The 19,797-nt window shown below is 45.2% G+C and overlaps 2 protein-coding genes across 6 annotated transcripts in view; one reads left to right on the forward strand and one right to left on the reverse strand.

Annotated features, from left to right (window-relative positions):
* Nucleotides 1-19,797, forward strand: part of CACNA2D4 (calcium voltage-gated channel auxiliary subunit alpha2delta 4) — an 861,469-nt gene that overhangs the window by 557,504 nt on the left and 284,168 nt on the right. The gene's annotated exons all lie outside the window — the stretch shown is intronic.
* Nucleotides 3,044-19,797, reverse strand: part of LRTM2 (leucine rich repeats and transmembrane domains 2) — a 72,303-nt gene continuing 55,549 nt past the window's right edge. For 3 of the 5 annotated variants that reach the window (XM_069228083.1, XM_069228086.1, XM_069228084.1), the window contains exons 2-4: nucleotides 18,040-18,220; nucleotides 9,847-10,437; nucleotides 3,044-7,437 (exon numbers count right to left, since the gene is read on the reverse strand). In XM_069228083.1, the coding sequence (XP_069084184.1) occupies nucleotides 6,995-7,437; nucleotides 9,847-10,437; nucleotides 18,040-18,118 (1,113 nt within the window). In that variant the 5' untranslated portion in view covers nucleotides 18,119-18,220 and the 3' untranslated portion in view covers nucleotides 3,044-6,994. Of the gene's footprint in view, nucleotides 7,438-9,846; nucleotides 10,438-18,039; nucleotides 18,221-18,323; nucleotides 18,385-19,797 lie in introns of those variants that run through there. The other 2 variants (XM_069228082.1, XM_069228085.1) reach the window with 2 other exon arrangements.

Below are 19,797 nucleotides of genomic sequence, written 5' to 3' on the forward strand. Positions count from 1 at the left end.
TGTTCTACAGGAACCTATATCACTGTAGAAAAATCACTTGGGTGAGGGGGCGCTGCTCCAAAGGCAGCATTGGTGTTTTCAGCCAAGAAAAAGTGTTGATCAGTAAAAAAGAAACACATTTGCTCCATTGGGACTTAAGGAGTCTGCAGTCACGCAAGAGTTTTGTTGAGTGAGTTAGGACGTTGGTCCTATAGAGTTCTCTAGTGTCTTCAGCTTAGAAAAGGCTTCGTTTCGGTGAAAAGTAACACACATCTATTTAGGTAATCTCCAAAAAAACAGTGTTTTGGTGTGCAGGAACTCTTGCGATCAAATATTGTACATGGGTTAGAAGAGATGGTTATTTGAGTGAAAGGAAACACTGTCCCATTTGGATCAGTAATGTCTTGGGTGATGAAATAGCTATGTTTTATGTTTGAGAAGATGTAGTTTTCTCTTCCCCCAATAATTAATATAATGTCTATTCTGGAGAAAGTTTTTGATTAGTTGAATCACTTAATCAGAAAAACATGAACTGTATTCAGTTTCCAATATCCTATGTTAACTGCAAACATGACTAGAAGTGTTTTATCTGTAGGCACAAATAAGGTTATGGTTTTCCTGAAAGCTTTGTGGAAGACTAAAGTGACATTCCTACACGTGTCAGTACTGCATTGGGTTCTGTGGCAAACGTTAAGTAAAAGAAAACATCTGCACTGTAAGGACCAATTACTTCTTGCCGATCGTAAGCCTACTGTAAGACAAGGACCCTGCTTCAGAGGTACCAACACTGTATACAGGTCTACAGTAAGCTTAGGGTCAGAGAGGATTTAATCTCCACAATGTTTTTAGGTTGATAGTTTACTTTGAGTAAGAGAGGGATCCTGCTTCACAGACCCCTTGTGTTGAGTTTGGTTGGTTGTCTACTTAAGGTTAGAGAGAGAGAGCTCATGCTCCATAGACACTTATACTGTGTTTAGTTCTTTAGAAACATAGAGTAAGAGAAACATACCATCTCTAAGTATGTAGTACGTTTTTTTATGAACAATAGCATCTGCCCATTGCATTGTGTTTGTACATAGGTAATATTGGTTTGAGGGTGGGAGAACGGGAGAACGGGCGTCACTTTTCGTTGGGTCAGAAGAAAGCCTACCCATGCTCTGAAGTCACTGCCTTTCAGGTCATTAAGGATAGTTTCCAGTCCTGAATTTTCATGTGATTCCCTCATGCATGCTGGGCGCAGTAGTTTTGTTTTGCTTCCATTAAACTATCTATACTAAAACATCTGAAAACAATGATTTGTAAGTGAAAGGGTCAGTGTCTGTCATAACCTTGAGTGAGGTAGTCACCCTATGAAAGAAGGCTTCCAGGGCCAGACCAGGAACCAGATGCAGCCCTAGCAGCAAATAATATTCAAATCAGTTGCTTTCCCTTCCTGCCTGTCTTTCTCTTTCCATTAGTTCTCTCTTTCGTTCCATTCTCTCCTCCCTGTTTGCCAAACAGGGTTCCAGCCTGCCCAGGGAATGCCCAATGGGATAAATATCCAACACGGTTTGCAGCTTTGTTTTGGTGTCCCTTGCCTAACAGTAGGCTCTCAGTCTCCCAATGCAACGCAGTATCTAGAAGGAAATTCAATTATCTTTATGTGATGTATTTCCCTGTGTGTAAATCATCCCACGTCTTCTTTTAAAGGGTTTAATAGTGGTGGAAATAGAACCTGCTCACCCAGTGCGCAGGGAAGTCTCACTCTGCCTTGCCCATAGTCCAGTCTCATGACTCCAGCTGTGGCTCTTAGGGTTGCTACCTTCGGACACACTTCTGCCTTTTCACTTCCTGTAACAAGGATGGTTTTCCCTTAAAACCGAAAGATGTCAAGTAGTTTCTGGGAAATTATTGTTTCTGCAGAGTCTGCTAGTTCCATGGTTTTCCTAAGAGAAGCTGATGTTAAGAAAATGTTGGAGCCAGAGGCCTGAAACCAACTTCATGATTTAACTGGATCACTCACACGAAAAGTCCTGACTGATCTTAGGTGCTGCTGGCCGAAGGAAGTGTGTATCCAATGTTGTCTCCAACAAAGTCAGCAAATTACAAAGGTTTCCAACTTCACTTTGCACTGGAGAGAAGATGGGCTTTCAGGAGGCAGCAGAACATCAAGTATAACCGAGAGGAGATACCATTGGAAGTCCATCAGCTTGTAGCAGTTATCCAATCATATTGATACAATAGTCTGATGGACCATTAAACCTTGGACTACACTGGGCAAATGTCCTTTGGGATCAGAATCCAAATGTACTCAGGGGGTAACCCTGGCTCCTCCAGCCTCTGCTGAGCAGGTATGGCCCCACTCTTTAGGGGGCCCTCAACCTTAGGAGGGGCCCCATTGAGCCCAAGAACAATGAATATCTGTGAAATGTGGGAGACTAAAGGCCCCCTCTTCACATTCTGCAGGGGCATTCATGTTTGTACTAGTAAGGTGGGGAAACCTGAGGGCATCCAAATTCAAGGCAGTTTAATTCACCACATTATACTGATCAAACTCAAGCCTTTTCTACTTAAATTGATCCACTGCTCTCTATCGTAAGTTTTGCTCTAAGAAGTGATCTGCTTGGTAGTGTGTCATCAAACTCTCCTCTTTTAGCCTCTTTTCACTTGGTGTGAACCACTTCGTGTTTTTTCTCACACCGTATACCCTTATGTTTCCTATCTTTGGACATTAAACAGGTATCAAGGTGTAACAACAAAGACTAGACTTGGAAACCAAAGACATGCAGTCCACTCCCCATTGAGCAACTCAAAAAAACTATAAGATTGCCGAGAAGCCTGCTTGTCTGGGGGTTCACAACAGTCATAGTCATTCTGGACCACAAAAGAGGGAGGAGGAGTTTCTTCAAGTGAGTCAGGTATATAGTTAACCAAGTGTTTTTTAGTAATAGCAGCCTGCATCTCATTCAAGGTCCGAAGTATGTGTACAATATTTTTTGTGTCAGTGACACAGCGTTGCATATATAATCCTCAGACATACGACCTACATAGATTGTGGAACCTAAAATAACTGTGCTGGCAAAATCAGGAAAAAATTGCATTTTTATTTTTTTGATTTGTCTCTTCACCTTAACTATCCTACATTTTGGATAGAAAAGTACTTTGTAGTTAGTGTTCAAGTATGTATTCTGAAATCTGGGCTCCCTTTCTTCTTAAAGAAACGTTTAAAGATATTGTATTGCATGCAAACTTCCTAGCTCATCATGCTGTGTAGGGCTATGACGTGGGCTTTTACATTAGTAGTTTATTACACCTGTTAATATCATGTTTCTGCTAACACATTAAGTTTTAGTTCAAAAACCCTTAAATCTCACTGGAGTAGTGCTGCGACCTTGAGTTGCATGAAGAACCGCCGGGCGACAAATGGACTGTTACATTGTTTTGGTGTAACTCTGGTGTTTGGTTGTTGGGGATACTTTTAAGGCAGTGCTGCAGATTTTTGAACCAGGCTACATGTGGGGAGCAGTGATGGACCAGTTTTATCCGTTTTTTTCGTGGGGAAATCAAATCTAGTCAGAACAGGCCGGACCAGGCCTTTTTAAACTTCTACAGGTCTGCTAACAATGGAAGGATTTTCAGGGGGTGCATGACTTTGAGAGACAGACATGGCATGGGTGTTCCAGGACAGCCTGGCAACTCAGCACCCATACCTACTCTCCCAAGCAGTAGCAATAAAGCCATCTCTGGTTGCTTCACTTGTCTTGGGAAGGCTACAAAAACCCTCAAAGGATTATAACAGTGCACAGCTTTCATTGATTAACTGGAAATCACCTCTGTAAGGTTGTCTGGCTCACCTTTGAAACCTTTCAGTCTATTACACTATGTGGCTGTGTGACATAATGGTGAGGCACACAGCAGCACTTGTAGGACATGTTGTTTGTGGTCAAGGACAACAAGTGTTCAAGCTTATTGTGTCCTTGTGACAATTAGTCCCAACCCCCTCCAGAAAAGCTGGTGAAAATCTTTAAAACATGCAAGTTTGTAGGTTTACACAGACTCCATGCATTCCAACCCTGAAAATGTTGTTTACTTCTTCCTCCAGCCCTAGTACGTAGAACTGTGGACAGGTGGCAAAATAAGAAATTGCTAGTATTCAAGTCCTACTGTAGTATTAGCCCTGGCATAATCAGAACGGCCATCATCAAAACTCTTATATAATGAGATTGCTGCCATAATTTGTCGCTGCAAAACATGGTACCAGAGGGACAAGTAGATTTTTATACAGAGCAAGTAGATGTATATAGCAACCTGTCCCATGGACAAGCAGATATTTTGTTAAATGCCACATCCCTGCTGATGACCATTCCTGACTCTGCCTTTTCTCAAGAGAACAAGTCATTATAGCATGATACTGCACACTTAACAGTGCTCCAGAATATTAGCCATTAGAAAATGGATTTCGGCCAACTTTAAAAGTGACTTTGGAAAAAAACTATTTGTTATTTGAGTGCACTTGCATATACTAAACTCCTCCTTAGGAACAGCGAACAGACTTGTGTTATGAGGTGAGAGAGCGCCACTGATTTGAGTACCTGGATAAGAGTTTTGACTACCACACACTATAGACGTATTTCCTGCAGGGACATGCGAAAATGTTATGGTGAGCTGGGCCTCAGTCACGGCAGCATTTTGGGTTAAGGTCTAAATCAGAGATAGATGCAAACAGAAAATCACCTTAGTGTGAAATCCAGATAATTAACAACTCATGGAATTTAACCCAACATGCTTTCACTATGGTGACAGTACCACCAGTGGATTCTACTAGGCCTTAAGTACTACCTCAAGAAATAGAAGCCTTTATCATTACTAACAAACTTTATTATGGTCCCAAAGTGTGGTGTAGCAGAACAAGTTCCTCACAGAGGCTTCCAACAACCCATTATCCTGCCCAGATGGAAAAAGTGTATTTCTTCTACTTGTGCGAGGAAACGTTTCTTATTGTCTGCAAGCAAATCACTAAATTCCTATCTATTTACTTGCATCCTCCATTACTCATCAAGCCGCTATTTTAAATCAGTGTTTGCTTAAGACATCAAAATCGTTTCTAATGCAACTAACGTTACAGCCAGGATCTGAGATACCACACGCTAGTCATCACAGAAGAGCCACAGTGAGCCACTTAACTGGACAGGGATGTTGAGATGTAAAGCAGTAAATTTATATGGATATCAGCTGACACTATCAATTTACATGTATAGAGCATCGTCCCTTTTTCTTTACCTACATGGAACTGCTCAAAAAACCTTTTTATAGCTACACCTTTTATGTAACGCATGCTATCAAGCATACATTTTAGGGCAATGTTCCAGGCAGCCAACCTCGCTAAACTCCTCTCACTGATGACCATAATCATTCTAACTATGGACTTTCACCTTCCTGTCCCTCCCTTGATACCAAATGCTGCCTGGCAGATGCAAAATTCATAAAACAATTTGCTTGATATTCAGGGAAGGAGCATTTTCTAAAAACAATTAGACAAATTTTCAAATAATGAACAAAACAATAGAAGAAAAACAATCCAACCAGTTAGGAAATATCACCTATTTTGTGTAGCTAACCAAGAGACCAGGAGTCATCTTCCTGCAAGGCTAATACAAAAGATTTTCACTGTAATATCTTGCTGAACACAAAAACATTCTCGTACCATTAGAGAAAAGACAGTAATGTGTTACTTTAGCAGTATTCGCTTTGTTTGGAGGAAAGCAGGTCATGCAGGGATGGGACTGAATGGATCTTTGACCATCTTTTTCCAACCATACCCCTCACACGTACTGTCCCAGCTCTGCAATTTTTCCAACACTTACAGTGACCTTGCAATTAAAATAGAGTTCTATCTCTGTACAGATCTATCTTAGAAATGCAACAAGTTCATTTCAGACATGGCTACCATGTCTCAAATGATAAAGTAAACCCAGATGTTCTTCCGATGAGGAAAAGGGCATGGAATGTCCTGTGAACCATGGTGAGTCTGGTGTTTGTGACAAAAGAGGAAGGGGTGCAGTCAGTGGGGCCTCGCAGCATGTTTTTCTTCAAAGAAGATGGTCTCCTCGTTCCTTGTGCATGAGTGAAGTTTAACTGAGGCACAACAAGGGAGGTAATACATGGATACAGGGAGTACCAGTGATATAGCACTGAAAGCTTGAGGTCTTAGTTCTATAGATCGGGGCTTTTCAAAATCCTTGCAAATGATGACAGAATTAGCCCTTTCCTCCTTGTGACACACAAAACATTTAGAAGGTTCTTCTTCCACCTAATACCCTACCTTAATATCCTTGCATCCCAAAAGGAATGGGTTAACATTTTTTGGTTGTTTTTTTGCCATTGTCCTTTTAATGAAGCGTAGTGCTGGGAAGAGGAGACAGATTCACGGCACTAAGCTTCATAGGCATGCAAGATTGCCCCATAACCAGCTACTTGCATACCTCTCTGTATACATCATGAAGGGGGAATCAAGTCTCATTGTACTCCTTCCAGCTGCTCCCCAACTATGTTTTCTTCAATGAGAGCTTATGTAGGAAGCAGCATGTTCCAGCCCCAATAGTGGTGTTATGGTTGATAAATGTGACCACATGGATCTGGATGTAGACCTGCATCCTATCTTAAACAGAACGCCCTAGGCAGCTTCCTAAAAGGACAACTCTTGAGCCACGCCAACCAAGGATGGATGTGAACCTGGTAGATCTGGCAGTAAAAGGTGACCGTAAACAGCTGTACCGTTCAGAGTGTTGTGGGCTACTGTTGTTGACCTGTGGTTGAGATGATTTTGAGGAGGCATGCTGTCCTGTTCCAGTGTGTGCCGGGAGAGTGTGAGGCTGAATCTGGAGCACTGAAGAGGCCTCCAAGAAATAAAAGAAGGAGGAATGACCAAGAGAATCTAGAACCAGGGCAGCAGTGCCACGCGACTGCTCGTTAGTCATTTCCTTTGGAACAGAGATGATATCACTTGCCCCACACAAAATCTTGTAGGAGAGTTTCTTCAAGCCACAGATGAGATCTGCTTCTGCTCTTCATTCTCCCCCTCAGCATCGCTCATAAGTGGCTGCCTCTTCTTCAGCTCCCGGTGGTACTTGGCCATGAGGGAGGCGTAGATGCATCCGTAGGCCGCTGCCACAACCATCATGATGCACACAATGCCACACACAACACCGGCGATGATGACAGTGCCAATTGCACGCCGCACACTCACCGGCCGGTACCTCTGTCTCTGCGGACACTCTGTGGCTGGCACGGGGTCCGCCTTGGACTCCGGTGGTGAAATGTTGCTCTTGCTACAAGGAGTTTCTGGTCGATCCACAACTGACGGGCTGTTCTCATCCTCCAGTTGAGTGCAGTAGTTGAACATCTCCATGGGAACCATGCGCATGTCCCTCCCGCGTAGCTCCTTGGGCAATGTGCACTGCAGTTCGTCGACTTTGCCCCCTGCACCAGGAAAGAAAAGAGATGATCAGATCTTAATTCCACCAGAGAATGCCACCTCAGCTAACAAGAAAAGAAACAACAGCTGTCAGGTATTCTAAATACTTGCAGCTCTGATGGGTACTTCAGTATCAGTGAATTTTTCACCAAACAAATATTTCAGCCACTTTATTCCTAATTTGATTTGGTTCCCCAAACCATTATTGTAAAATCACGGTAATGTCACACATTATGATTAAAAATTAAATATATTTTACATAGAAACAGTTTCTCTCCCTCCCTTCTTTCTCTCTCTCTCTCTCATTCTCTTTCGCACACACTGCCACTATCTCTTTCTCTTCTTCTGTTCCTCTCTCACCATTCACTCACTCCACATCTCCATTAATTTTACTGTGCTACTTCTGGGTGTTACAGGTGGTGAGCTAGCAGAACCTGTTCCATGTGGTGAACTGACTCCACCTGTGCCAGGTTGTGAATTAGAGCTAGGTGTTACAGGTTGTGAATTAGAGCTGGCTGTCACAGGTGGCGAACTAGCTCCAGCTGTTATAGGTTGTGAATTAGTGCTAGTTGTCACAGGTGGTGAACTAGTTGTAGCTGTGTCATGTTGTTCATTAGCGATAGGTGTTACAGTTTGTAAGCTAAAAGCTATTTGCCATAGAAGGTGAACTAGCTATAGTTGTTCCAGGTGAGAAAGTAGTGCTAATTGTTTCAGGTGCTACACTATCTCTAGCTGGCACTGTAGATGAACAATGCGTAGTTGTTACCGATGGTGAGCTAGTTCTTACAGGTGGTTAAGCAGAGCTAACTGTTTTAGGTACTGCACTAGCTCTAGCTATTGCAGGAGGTGAACTAGCCCTTGCTGTTACAGGCGGTGAATTACTGGCAGGTGTTACAGGTTGAGAACTAGTTCTTACAGGTGGTTAAGTCAAGCTAACTGTTTCAGGCGATTCCTTATCTCTAGCTGTTGTGGTAAGGTACCTGACGCTAGCTGCTTTAGGTCATGAACTAGAGCTAGTTATTATAGGTAGTTAAGCAGAGCTAACTATTTTAGGTGCTGCAGGAGCTCTAGCTGGTGCAGTAGATGTATCCCTAGTTGTTACCGATGGTGAACTATAGCTAGTTCCTACAAGTGGTTAATCACAGCTCACTGTTTCAGGTGCTACACTAGCTCTAGCTGTTGCAGGAGGTGAACTAGCCTCAGCTGTTGCAGTCGGTGAATTACTGTCAGGTGTTACAGGTCATGAACTAGTGGTAGTGCTTACAGGCGGTTAAGTCAAGCTAATTGTTTCAGGTGATGCATTATCTCTATCTGTTGCGGTAAGTGACCTGGTGCTAGCTGCTTTAGGTTATGAACTAGAGCTAGGTGTTACCACAGGTGAATTAGTGCTAGCTCTTGCAGGTGATGTATTGATATGTCTCCACATCTGTGCTTCTGCAGTGTTTACATTGACTATAAGCCTCCAGCGTTACTCTTGTACAAAACGTGCCCTGGTTCATTCCGATAAGAAAATGAAGTCTTATAGGTTAAGGCCCTTATTTATACTTTTTTAGCGCCGCATTTGCGTCGTTTTCTGACCCCAAATCGGTGCAAACGTACAAATTACAATTGAGGCCCATATTTATACTTTTTTTCTGTCGTATTTGCATCATGTTTTGACGTAAAAGTGGCACAAAGTTACAAAATACAATTGTATTTTGTAAGTTTGCGCCGCTTTTGCGCCAAAAATCGGCGCAAATGCGGCGCTAAAAAAGTATAAATATGGGCCTGAATTTTGTGTTTGTGCTGCTTTTGCGTCAAAAAATGACGCAATTGCGGCACTAAAACAGTATAAATATGGGCCTAAGTGTCTTCTAATTACTTCAAAGTCTGTACTTTAAAGTTTAGAACAAACCATGAAAAATCACAGACATTAAAACAGGTATTAAAACACACGACTTGATTGAAACATGTCTGTAGAAGATCTAAAAAATGACGCTTTGTCTTTGGTTGCTAGAGACATAATAATAATAATATTAATTCTAGTGCACCCCTGTATGCATCAGCTTTATCATCAACAGAGATCTGTCTAAGGTATCTCCACTTCTCGGCTACAAGGAACAGGCACAATAGATTCATGCAGGCGTTTGACTCTGAGAGGCCTCAACAGAAGCAGCACGCTTGCTGTAGTACAAGTATTTCAGACCATGTCCTCTTCACTGATATATGTACCTTTGGTCAGATGGAAACATCATGCAAATCTCCCATGCTAGTTGTCTATAGCTCATTAGTCTAAAGCCAGCTGCCCTAGAGGTACCATAGCACCGACATTTCTTAAGGTTCACCTAGGCCTGTCCTAGCCTCCTCCCAAGACGCCTTTTGACCTCCACTGAGACTTGTGTAAGAATCAGTAGGTTAGAAAGTGCTCAGGTTACCTCGATAAGAAAACCACTCCATCCAGTGCTTGAATTCCCGCAGGTTGCAGTCGCACTCCCAAGGGTTGTCCCCCAGCTGGATCTGCTGCAGGTTGACCAAGGCCTCGAAGGTCACTCTGTCCAGGTTCTGAAGGCGGTTGGAGCGCAGAGAGAGCAGACGGAGGGCCGGCAGGTCATCGAAGAGGCCAGTGGGCAGCTGCGATAGCCCGTTGAGTGAGAGGTCGAGTCTGCGTAGAAGCACAGTCCGCTGCAGCAAAGCCTTCTCCAGGCTGCGGATGCTGTTGTTGCGCAGGCGCAGTTCCGTCAGGTTGGCCAGCTCACCGAAGACCTCTGCGGGCAGCTGGTCTAGGAAGTTGTTGGAGAGGTCCAAGCGGTGCAGGGCGGAGAGGTTGGCGAAGGCCAGGCTGGGTAGGCTGCTCAGCTTATTGTTCAGGAGGAGTAGGGTGCGCGTTTCAGGGGGAATGTCCGAGGGGATGGTGGAGAGCCCTAGGCCGCTGCAGTCTACTTCCAGGCTACTGCTGTTGCAGGTGCAGGGAGAAGGACAGGAGAGCAGGGACTCAGCTGCACACAGGGTGAGCCAGCAGGCAAGCACTGCAGAAAGAGAGGAAGCAGGGTTAAACCAGAGGTCATATCATATGTCATATCATGCTCAGCTAGCAACCAAGCAATGCGGTCCTCTTCCGAGTGATATCCCACAATCCACCATAATACTCCATCACTGTGAGCTAACAGCTGTGAGTGTAGCTCTGAATGTGTATGTCGCCTGCCCATCTGTGTCAGCTTACTTCAAATGGGTCAATACCATAAACTTTAAACAAAACACCTCTGAATGGGCAACCCAGTGCAGTGACCAGCCAAGCTGACTAAGTGCACAAGAAATACTATAAAGGGACCACATGGCTAATCAAAGCTGCAGCTTACTGCAGAACATAAAATGTGTGCCTCTCTCTCACACTTCTTCGTCTATCATAGTGCTAAGCGCTGTGCCCCATAACACGATAACAGTGTAAATCAGCTCTTTGAGAGTTTACATCAAGTTGTTTCAGAGTGTGCACAGCAGCTGTCACTGTCAGTGCACATCAGCTGCCCTTCAGTGTGAGCTTACTTCTGGTATTATCTGAATGTTCACGTTCTTCATCTGTCTGAGCTTACGACTAGCGTCATCTAACATGCACCTCAGCACTGCCTCATGGTGAGTTCACTACTGGCAGCATCTGAATGTGCTTGTGAGCTCTCCATCAGTGTGAGTTTACTCTAAGTGTGTTTGATTTTACACATTGTGAATATTTTAGTGAGAGCTTGCTCCTAGTGTTGGATGACTATACATTTGAGATTCCCATCAGTGTGAAGTTATTCCTATTGGTAGGTGAGAGTGCACATCAGTTATCCATCAATGTGAGCTTGTCAGTGATATCCTTATGGTGAGTTTACTACTAGCGGCATGTACTTGTGAGCTCTCCATTAGTGTGAGCTTACTCCCAAAGATGTCTTACTGGACAATTGAGCTTTCCATCTTTGTGAGGTTAATCCTGTTGGTAGCTGAGAAAGAATGCACACCAGCACTCCATCAGTGTGACCTTACTTGCAGTGATACCCGAACGTGCGCCTCAGCGACACATCAAGGTGCTCTTGCACTCTCTATGAGTGTGATGTTATGTGTTTCGGTGACTGAAGGGGCACCCCAGGACTGTTTCAGGGTGAGCTTAGTGATGGTGGTCTCTAAGTACATTTGATTTCTTGATCTGTCTGAGCTTTCTTTTAGTAGTTCTAGAGTGTGAACATTAGAGGTGTGTCAGTGTGGAGTTACACAAGCATATTTTCAGGCCACCTGTGTGCACCTGTGGAACTCGAGGTTTCATTAAACATGGCTAGTTCAGTTTCACCTAATATGCAACGCTCCCAAAAGTGACCAAATCTTTTCTCTGTCATTATGAGGTTATTCCTAGAGTTAGGGTGGGGGGGTACGGTACTGTTACGTGTTAACAAAGCATCTCTCTGGAAAAAATGTCTTCAATGACTATCAATGTCGATAACGAAATTGCACTTTTTATTTACAAGATGTTGAACATCTTACTTGATATGCAGATTTCATTGCTAATTTTTATATACTTACGGAGTACATTGGTATGACCATTTCTGGTAGTAGTTTGCCTCTTTTCAAATGCGATAAAACTCAAAGTTTGTTTTTAAAAAATGAGCCTACTCTTAGAAGTGCCCAATGTGGACGGATCTGGACAGCATTGGTGTGAGCTGATTTCAGCACACAAGTGATGTCTTCTTTAGTGTGATAATACGTAACCTGCACAACTCAATGCAGATTTGAAGTCAGGTCTAGTCGGCACGTACATACCAAGCTAGTTTGTTTTCCTTGTCATCTAAAGTATCTCTGCCTAAGTGCTATCTAGAAGACAGTGGCATTTTACCCAGTTTTCAGTCTGGTGTCTACGATATGTACACAACACTTTCAGCCTCCATGGCTGTTTCTGATAACCTGAGGATCCGCTAGGCTAACTTTCCCCAGCAATCTTCAGCCTCTACAGGGAAGCCCTGTGTCTCCTACTGACCAGAAAGGCCATCACCCTTTCTTACTGCTGTACCTTAAAGTATTGTTGCATTTGGTAATCACCTTCTAGGATAGTGCATGCATCATATCCAATCATGGGTGTCAGCAGTATGTCTTACATTTCTGCTGACCGATATTGAGTCCTTCCAAATTAATGGAGACAAGTTTCAATCCCAAACTGAAAACTGATTTATTGAATGCAATTGGCTCACTTTGCCCCTTTCTCATCACAAGTGTCAAGCCCTTCCAGGCATCTACATCAGCCTCTTCCTTTAATTCTACAAGCAAGCGAAGAGGTGATCCGAGGTGAGGTGATCGAAGCCAAGCCCCTACGAAGACCAACCACTTCCTGAAAACCCAGACCATCTATTCCACAGTGCAATCTCCTGTTCTCTCTTAGATTGTGGGAGGAATCACCCTGCCCACAGACCTCCCAGACTCTACTCTCATCCCCTGGAGATCGTCCCTCATGCAGTGGACAATGCACGTACAGCCATGTCACCCACAACTTCAAGGCAAGCTCTTCCTCCAGACACCTGTCAAATTCTACAAAATTATTTTTAAAAATATAGCTACCAGAATTGCCAGCAAGTCAGCCTTTGGCAACTGCAGGATGTTTGTTTTGAAGGTGGAGCAATCTGGAGCTGCCAGTGGTGTGTTTTGCTTGGAGCAAGAGAAATTTAGTAAACAAATAATATAAGAGTGCTCACTGCCATAGTGGTGTTGCTTAGCAGTACTACAAATGCAAGATGTACCATTCTGGCTATTGCCTGACACAACAGTGATCATGTTATTGTCACCAAAATGGATGACACGCCATGTAGGCCCTATCACTGCTCACTACTTTGACTCGGCGTACATTGTGCACCACGTTCCATAACAGATATGTTAATCCTCTGAGCTCTCTGTGCTTTCTGCTGAGCTGATGTCATGGACCTGTCTTGTTGAGGAGCCTCGAGACATATGTGTCTTCTAAGCCCCTGCTCTTCGGAGCCAGCGAGGGAGGGAGCGGTGAGCAGGCCGAACCAGTCGGACCTGTCTAGGGTGGTGCACGGCCAGAGGTGCCTTTGAGCCCGCCTGCAGGGCAGCGTAAGAAAGTGACTGTCATGTCAACATACCTAGCACTCTTCCTTGTCAGCTTCCAGGAGCTATCTGTATTCTGGAGGTAGAGAGATCCTGGCACTACTTGGAGTCTTTCAAATAATATAAGGAAACCCCTGTATGGGCACGAGGACCAGTGTGCTTCTAATATGCTGCAACAGTGGTCCCGTGGAACAAATAGCTCTTCGTGTGATTCCGAGATATTTACCTTACTTGGTTCATTCACTTAATATTACATGAAAACAAACATGTCTAGGTGTAAGGTGGGCGATTGCCTAGTGGCTTATGTGTGGCCGTTGAGTGGAAGACTGTTATATAGAGTGCTGTTGTGAGCTCAGTGGGGTGCAACTAACTGGTGCCTCTGAGTTGTGCCAGAGGTAGGTGCGTCGGTGTGAATAACAAGCCCATATTTCTAAACAGCCGGTTGTGCCAGAGCTCTGCTTGTTTCTGATGGCTTCACTTGCAGAAGTTGCCATCTCACATAATTTGGTCAAGTGGAGAATTCCATAACCCAACCACTAGACCACATCTCAGGACCCACTGTCCCCACCAGAGATAGGCATGGGTTTGTTGTGATGGGGTTGCGATGGGGTGCCCAGCATTGGTTGTCAGGTGGCAGAGTGATGAACAGGGTTAACTCTAATCCAGGGTGCTTGGTGACGCCTGGCGGGCAGCTGAAAGCTGAGCCTTGCACTGGAGATGCACTCGGCCTCGTTCTCAGTAACAGTCAGGGTGAATAATTTAGAAGGCCCATCATGGGTGCCTGAATGATTCTATACAGCAACATCTTTGAAAGGGGAGAGAAACAAAACCACCACCTCATTGGTGATCCATGCTTTCCCAGACCCACTGCCCAATGCATGTTGCTCTCCTGCTGGTACAGAACCATTTTGTGCACATGTGAACTGATGTTCTGGCCTGCACTTGAGATTTTGTGGTGTGTCATTACCACTGCAAGTAACACTTTAGGCGTATATTTACAGCACTGGGGCTGCCTAAGGTATCTTGACGAAGAGGCTATTCTCAGTAAATTGTAGGGAAAACAGGGCACCCTAGGGGTACCCAGAGTCCACTTCACCAGTGTCATCACTGGAAAGAGACAGGTCACGTGAATTCACGCATTAGTAAAAGGTATGGGTCACACAAGGTACTACTAAAATGCCTTACTGGTATAGTGTCCTTTAAGTCTAAGATTTATTCAACTCTCCTATGTAGTAAATATGGAGTCAATGTCGTAAATAATTAGAGAGGTGATTCAACTTTGGATTTAAGAGATGCCATGCCAGTGGGGTGCTGGTGTAGTGCAGGGAGCCACTCTTAACTGGAGTTTAGGACTCATGCACTTTAACTTGTAGTTGTGAGTTATTTTACTTGACTAGTGTTATGCTTGGCTGCAGACCACATCTATTGGCGCACATCAAACCTGCAAGGATGGAACACACCGATGTACACCTGGAGCGCTTAAAGCAGGATTGTTTCTCAAGACACTGGTCAGACAGAAATCCTTATGTCCAGGTCACTCAGAAATACTTCATCAGAGTCTTGACAAACTGTTTGTGGACTTGTGCACCAAAGATTCTGTCCTCGGCTCCTGCCTCTGCAACATGAGTGGGGAGCGCCTCTATGCAATCTCAAACAACTTGTTTATTCCACACAGAGTAGAAACCCCTGTGCACTATCCCACAATTTTTGTTATGCCTATTATTCCTGGTGAACTCATTTGTTGGAAAGGCACAGAAGGCGCCTATTACTTTCACATTACTGCAGTAGGTGCACTCTCTCTTTGAGCAGCCTTAGAATGTTGCCTGTAAACATACAAGTCGTTCTGTAGTTTGCAGTGTGCGATGGAGGCTAAAAGTTACTCTCTGCTGAGGATGGCAAATGACTGTGTAATTGTGAATCTGGCCAGTAAGAAACTCCTAGGGTCCGGATCAGATGGGATCAGTAAAGTGGTGCTCAGACATCCTCCAGCTGATGACACTTGTGCTGGGGGGCAGTCTTTGCCCTGGTTTACCAGTTGTAATAATGAAGAGAAGACACACAAAAACTGCTTGCACCCATTTCACACCCTTATCACCTCAATTTGTGTTTTTTACTCACAGTCAATCACCCCTAACAAGAAACAGCGCCAGGGTGCGCAATTGTTTTTGCAGTGGTAAGTCATTATTTAGTATGAGGTACATCATATGACAATAATATTGTATCCACTACACCTACATACCACTACATTGTAAAGTAAGTATTCACGGTCTTTGGCTCCACTTAGCTGATGCAATATCAGTCTAGGTTGATACTAAGGGCCTTGCTATACTATCAAAAAACTGCACTACCAACAAAGTCTAAATGAGTCCGTTAGCACATTAGATTTTGTCGCATTGTCAGCTTGACTGGCACCTTGTGGCAAAGGAAGCAGGGGGAGAGGCCAGAGAGAAGGCTTAAATGCATAATCAACATTATGGAATAAATGTGTGGTGCAGTCTGTCCAAGCTTCCTCCCCTCCCCCCATGACCCCTACTGGCTCCAAGACAGTACCGTGGGGGCTGGGGGGGGGGAGAGGTTATGAAAGAGAGACATGTAAATCACAGGGCTCGACATAACATTCCTAAAACTATGAGTATCATTGAGTTGGGGAGGGTAACTGCTACTGTTACAGCAATTACAACTGAGCCATTTATTTGGGTATTCAGCTGTTATGTGAAACATTCAAAGGGCTCCTCGCCCACAGGAGAGTAACAGGAGGCAAGGAAATGAAAGGATGAGTATGTGTCAAGTGCACAATCCACCACGGGCGTGCCCTCGCAGCACTCAGAGTAGTCCGGGACTTTCCACGTGCCCCTGAGGTTTCAGTTGCAGACTACTCTATTTCAGCTTGTGAAGGTGTGCTGTCATTAGTGTCAATAGATACAGTACTACTTGGTGAATGTGCCAACTTTTGTGAGTTGGGGTGAATGTTGTTGCTGTTTCATGGAGGGGTGTAATACCAATTCTCTGTCAGACTTTGTAGCATATCCTAACAGTTCAGTTTGAACATTTTGCACCAGTTGAAGCACTTATATAGAAAGGTGTACTGAAGCACATCACTCCTTTACCCAGACAATAATGTAATTTATGTCTGTAAAGTGTATTACATCTACCAGTCCAACACCACTGTCCTCGCACCCCTCAGTTTCTGTAACCGTTGATTGACATGTTCTTTTGTACTGGATAAGGTCTGTGGCCTGCAGACCCAAAGAGGTCCGCAGCTGTTTAGAATGTTAAACACCATTAGCAGATTAATAAAGTGTATACACCTAAAAAAACAAAATTAAAAATTGAAAATGTTAAACCACTATGTATATGTGAAGAAATTGGAAATTGGAGGCAAAAAAAATAATTTGGGATCCTTAGCTTGATCTGCGGGACAGCACAAGTATAGCGAATAGTAGGATGGGCGAATGGAGGCCTTAATTGAAATACTGGTGTGTGCCAATAAAAAAAGAGGATGAATTAGGAGTAAAAAAAGACAAAGGGCCTGATTTAGAACTCGGCGGACGGATTACTCTGTCACAACAGTGACAAATATACCCTCCGCCAAAATCTAAATCCCATTGTATTCTATGAGATTTATATTTCAGCGGATGGAATATCTGTTACCGTCACTGTTGTGATGGAGTAACCTATCCCGCTAAATTCTAAATCAGGCCCAGGTATGCTAGACTAGAGTCTAGCATATCGCTATGCCATATAGGAATAAGACATAATTTTGAAAAGGTCCGACCTTCCCATTATATTTAAAATTGCAATTTGTGTATATTTTTACTTGTGCATTAACAATTGGTGTATTTGTTTGATGCATACTTGTTTCTGGAGTTGTGTGTATTTTTGAGATTCCAATAATGATTCTTTGGGGATCCTAGAATTCCTAGAAGTCAAAAAGTTAGGATCGGCTGCTGTACAGCATTTCTCATGGAAGGAATATATCTATGCCAAGTGACTACAGGTACAACCTTCCAGAAGGTTGAAACCTAAGAGCAGACCGGTCCTCCTCCCGTGCAGGGGCGTAGCTTGGTAAGTGAGATGGGAGTGGTGGGGGAGTTGAGCTTCAGATTCTCCAACAATCAGGCTGGCATATAATGTTTGAATACATTATACAAAAAGCAGGGCATTGGAAAGGGAGACGAATGCATATTGGTAGGAGTAGTAAGTGAAATAAAAACTGAATATTTTTTTGTAAAATAACCAACGTTTTTGAAAACTTTCAGAGCAGAGAGGGTGCGAGTGTGTGTGCCTTTTTCTCTGTGTTTATGTAAAAGTTCCTTCTGAAATCCGACAGAAAGCACCTTTCCCAACTATCTACCAGAAAATACACTCATTGTGGGGGTGGGGGATGTAACGCCCCAAACACCACCCTGAAGCTACTCCCCTGCCCCGTGCCCTCGGGGAGACCCTTGGGTCAGTTCAGTGTGCACATGTTAACTCGTTCAGTCATTGGTTTATTTATCTGAAAGCGCCATCTGGCCCCCTCCCGGAGGCTGGTACTCAGTACTCACCCGAGCACTGCCGGAAGCGCAGGGATGCCGGGCTCTTCCTCCGCCGGCCCCCACTCAGCAGCGCCCGCATCCTGCCCATGCAGTCCCCCGGGGGCGCCAGCTCCACACTGGGCCTTCACATCTGCGGGCTAGCGGGCACAGCGGGGGCATGTGCCCAGGGGCTGCCTGCTGTCCGTCAGTCCTGCCGGGAAGAAGAAACAAACAGGAGAGAGGCGTGAGTGCTGTGGTGACGCGGAGCTGCTCTTCGCCTTCCTCCGCGCCGCTTCCTACCCCTTGAACTTCACCTCGGTCCGGGAGCGGGGTCCCCTTACATCCCGGCTCAGGTGTCCCAGGAGGCGGTGTCGGGCTTTAGGTGACACGAGGGGCGGTACTCACCGAAAGAGGCCTCTCTGCTGAGGCGGAGCTGCCCAACGACACCTTGTCCCTGGCTGAAGCGCCTCTTGGTATGTATGGCTCCTGCACATTCAGTCAAGTGCACGCCCTCATACAGTAGAGTTCACCGGGCAGCCTCCCCAGCTGCCCTTAGATAATCCGTCAAGCACACGCCGTATTGCGGCCTGTATACACTGCCACGCAGCCTGCTCCTGCCCTTGTGAAATCTGCCACGCGCCTGTCCTCTTGCTGCCAACCCCCTGCGTACCATGCAGCTGCACAGCCATTACTAGTGTAGTCAGCCATGCACCTGCCCTGCTGTGGCATACAGTGTCCAATGCATCTGCACAGCCACTGTAGTCAGCCATGCACCTGCCCTGCTGTGGCCTACAGTGTCCCATGCATCTGCACAGCCACTGTAGTCAGCCATGCACCTGCCCTGCTGTGGCCTACAGTGTCCCATGCATCTGCACATCCATTACTAGTGTAGTCAGACATGCACCTGCCCTGCTGTGGCCTACAGTGCCCCATGCATCTGCAGTGCCAATGTAGTCTGCCATACACCTGCCCTGCTGTGGCCTGCAGTGTCCCATGCATCTGCACTTCCACTGTAGAATCGTCCATGCACCTGCCCTGCTGTGGCCTACAGTGCCCCATGCATCTGCACAGCCATTACTAGTGTAGTCAGCCATGCACCTGCCCTGCTGTGGCCTACAGTGCCCCATGCATCTACACAGCCATTACTAGTGTAGTCAGCCATGCACCTGCCCTGCTGTGGCCTACAGTGCCCCATGCATCTGCACAGCCATTACTAGTATAGGCAGCCATGCACCTGCCCTGCTATGGCCTACAGTGCCCCATGCATCTGCACTGCCACTGTAGTCAGCCATGCACCTGCCCTGCTGTGGCCTACAGTGTCCCATGCATCTGCACATCCATTACTAGTGTAGTCAGACATGCACATGCCCTGCTGTGGCCTACAGTGCCCCATGCATCTACACAGCTATTACTAGTGTAGTCAGCCATGCACCTGCCCTGCTGTGGCCTACAGTGCCCCATGCATCTGCACATCCATTACTAGTGTAGTCAGACATGCACCTGCCCTGCTGTGGCCTACAGTGTCCCATGCATCTGCACTGCCACTGTAGTCAACCATGCACCTGCCCTGCTGTGGCCTACAGTGTCCCATGCATCTGCACATACATTACTAGTGTAGTCAGCCATGCACCTGCCCTGCTGTGTCCTACAGTGCCCTGTGCATCTGCACTGCCACTGTAGTCAGCCATGCACCTGCCCTGCTATGGCCTGCAGTGTCCCATGCATCTGCACTGTAGAGTCTTCCATGCACCTGCCCTGCTGTGGCCTACAGTGCCCCATGCATCTGCA

This window comes from Pleurodeles waltl, chromosome 4_1 (genome assembly GCF_031143425.1).
Source record: "Pleurodeles waltl isolate 20211129_DDA chromosome 4_1, aPleWal1.hap1.20221129, whole genome shotgun sequence".
NCBI lineage: Eukaryota > Metazoa > Chordata > Amphibia > Caudata > Salamandridae > Pleurodeles > Pleurodeles waltl.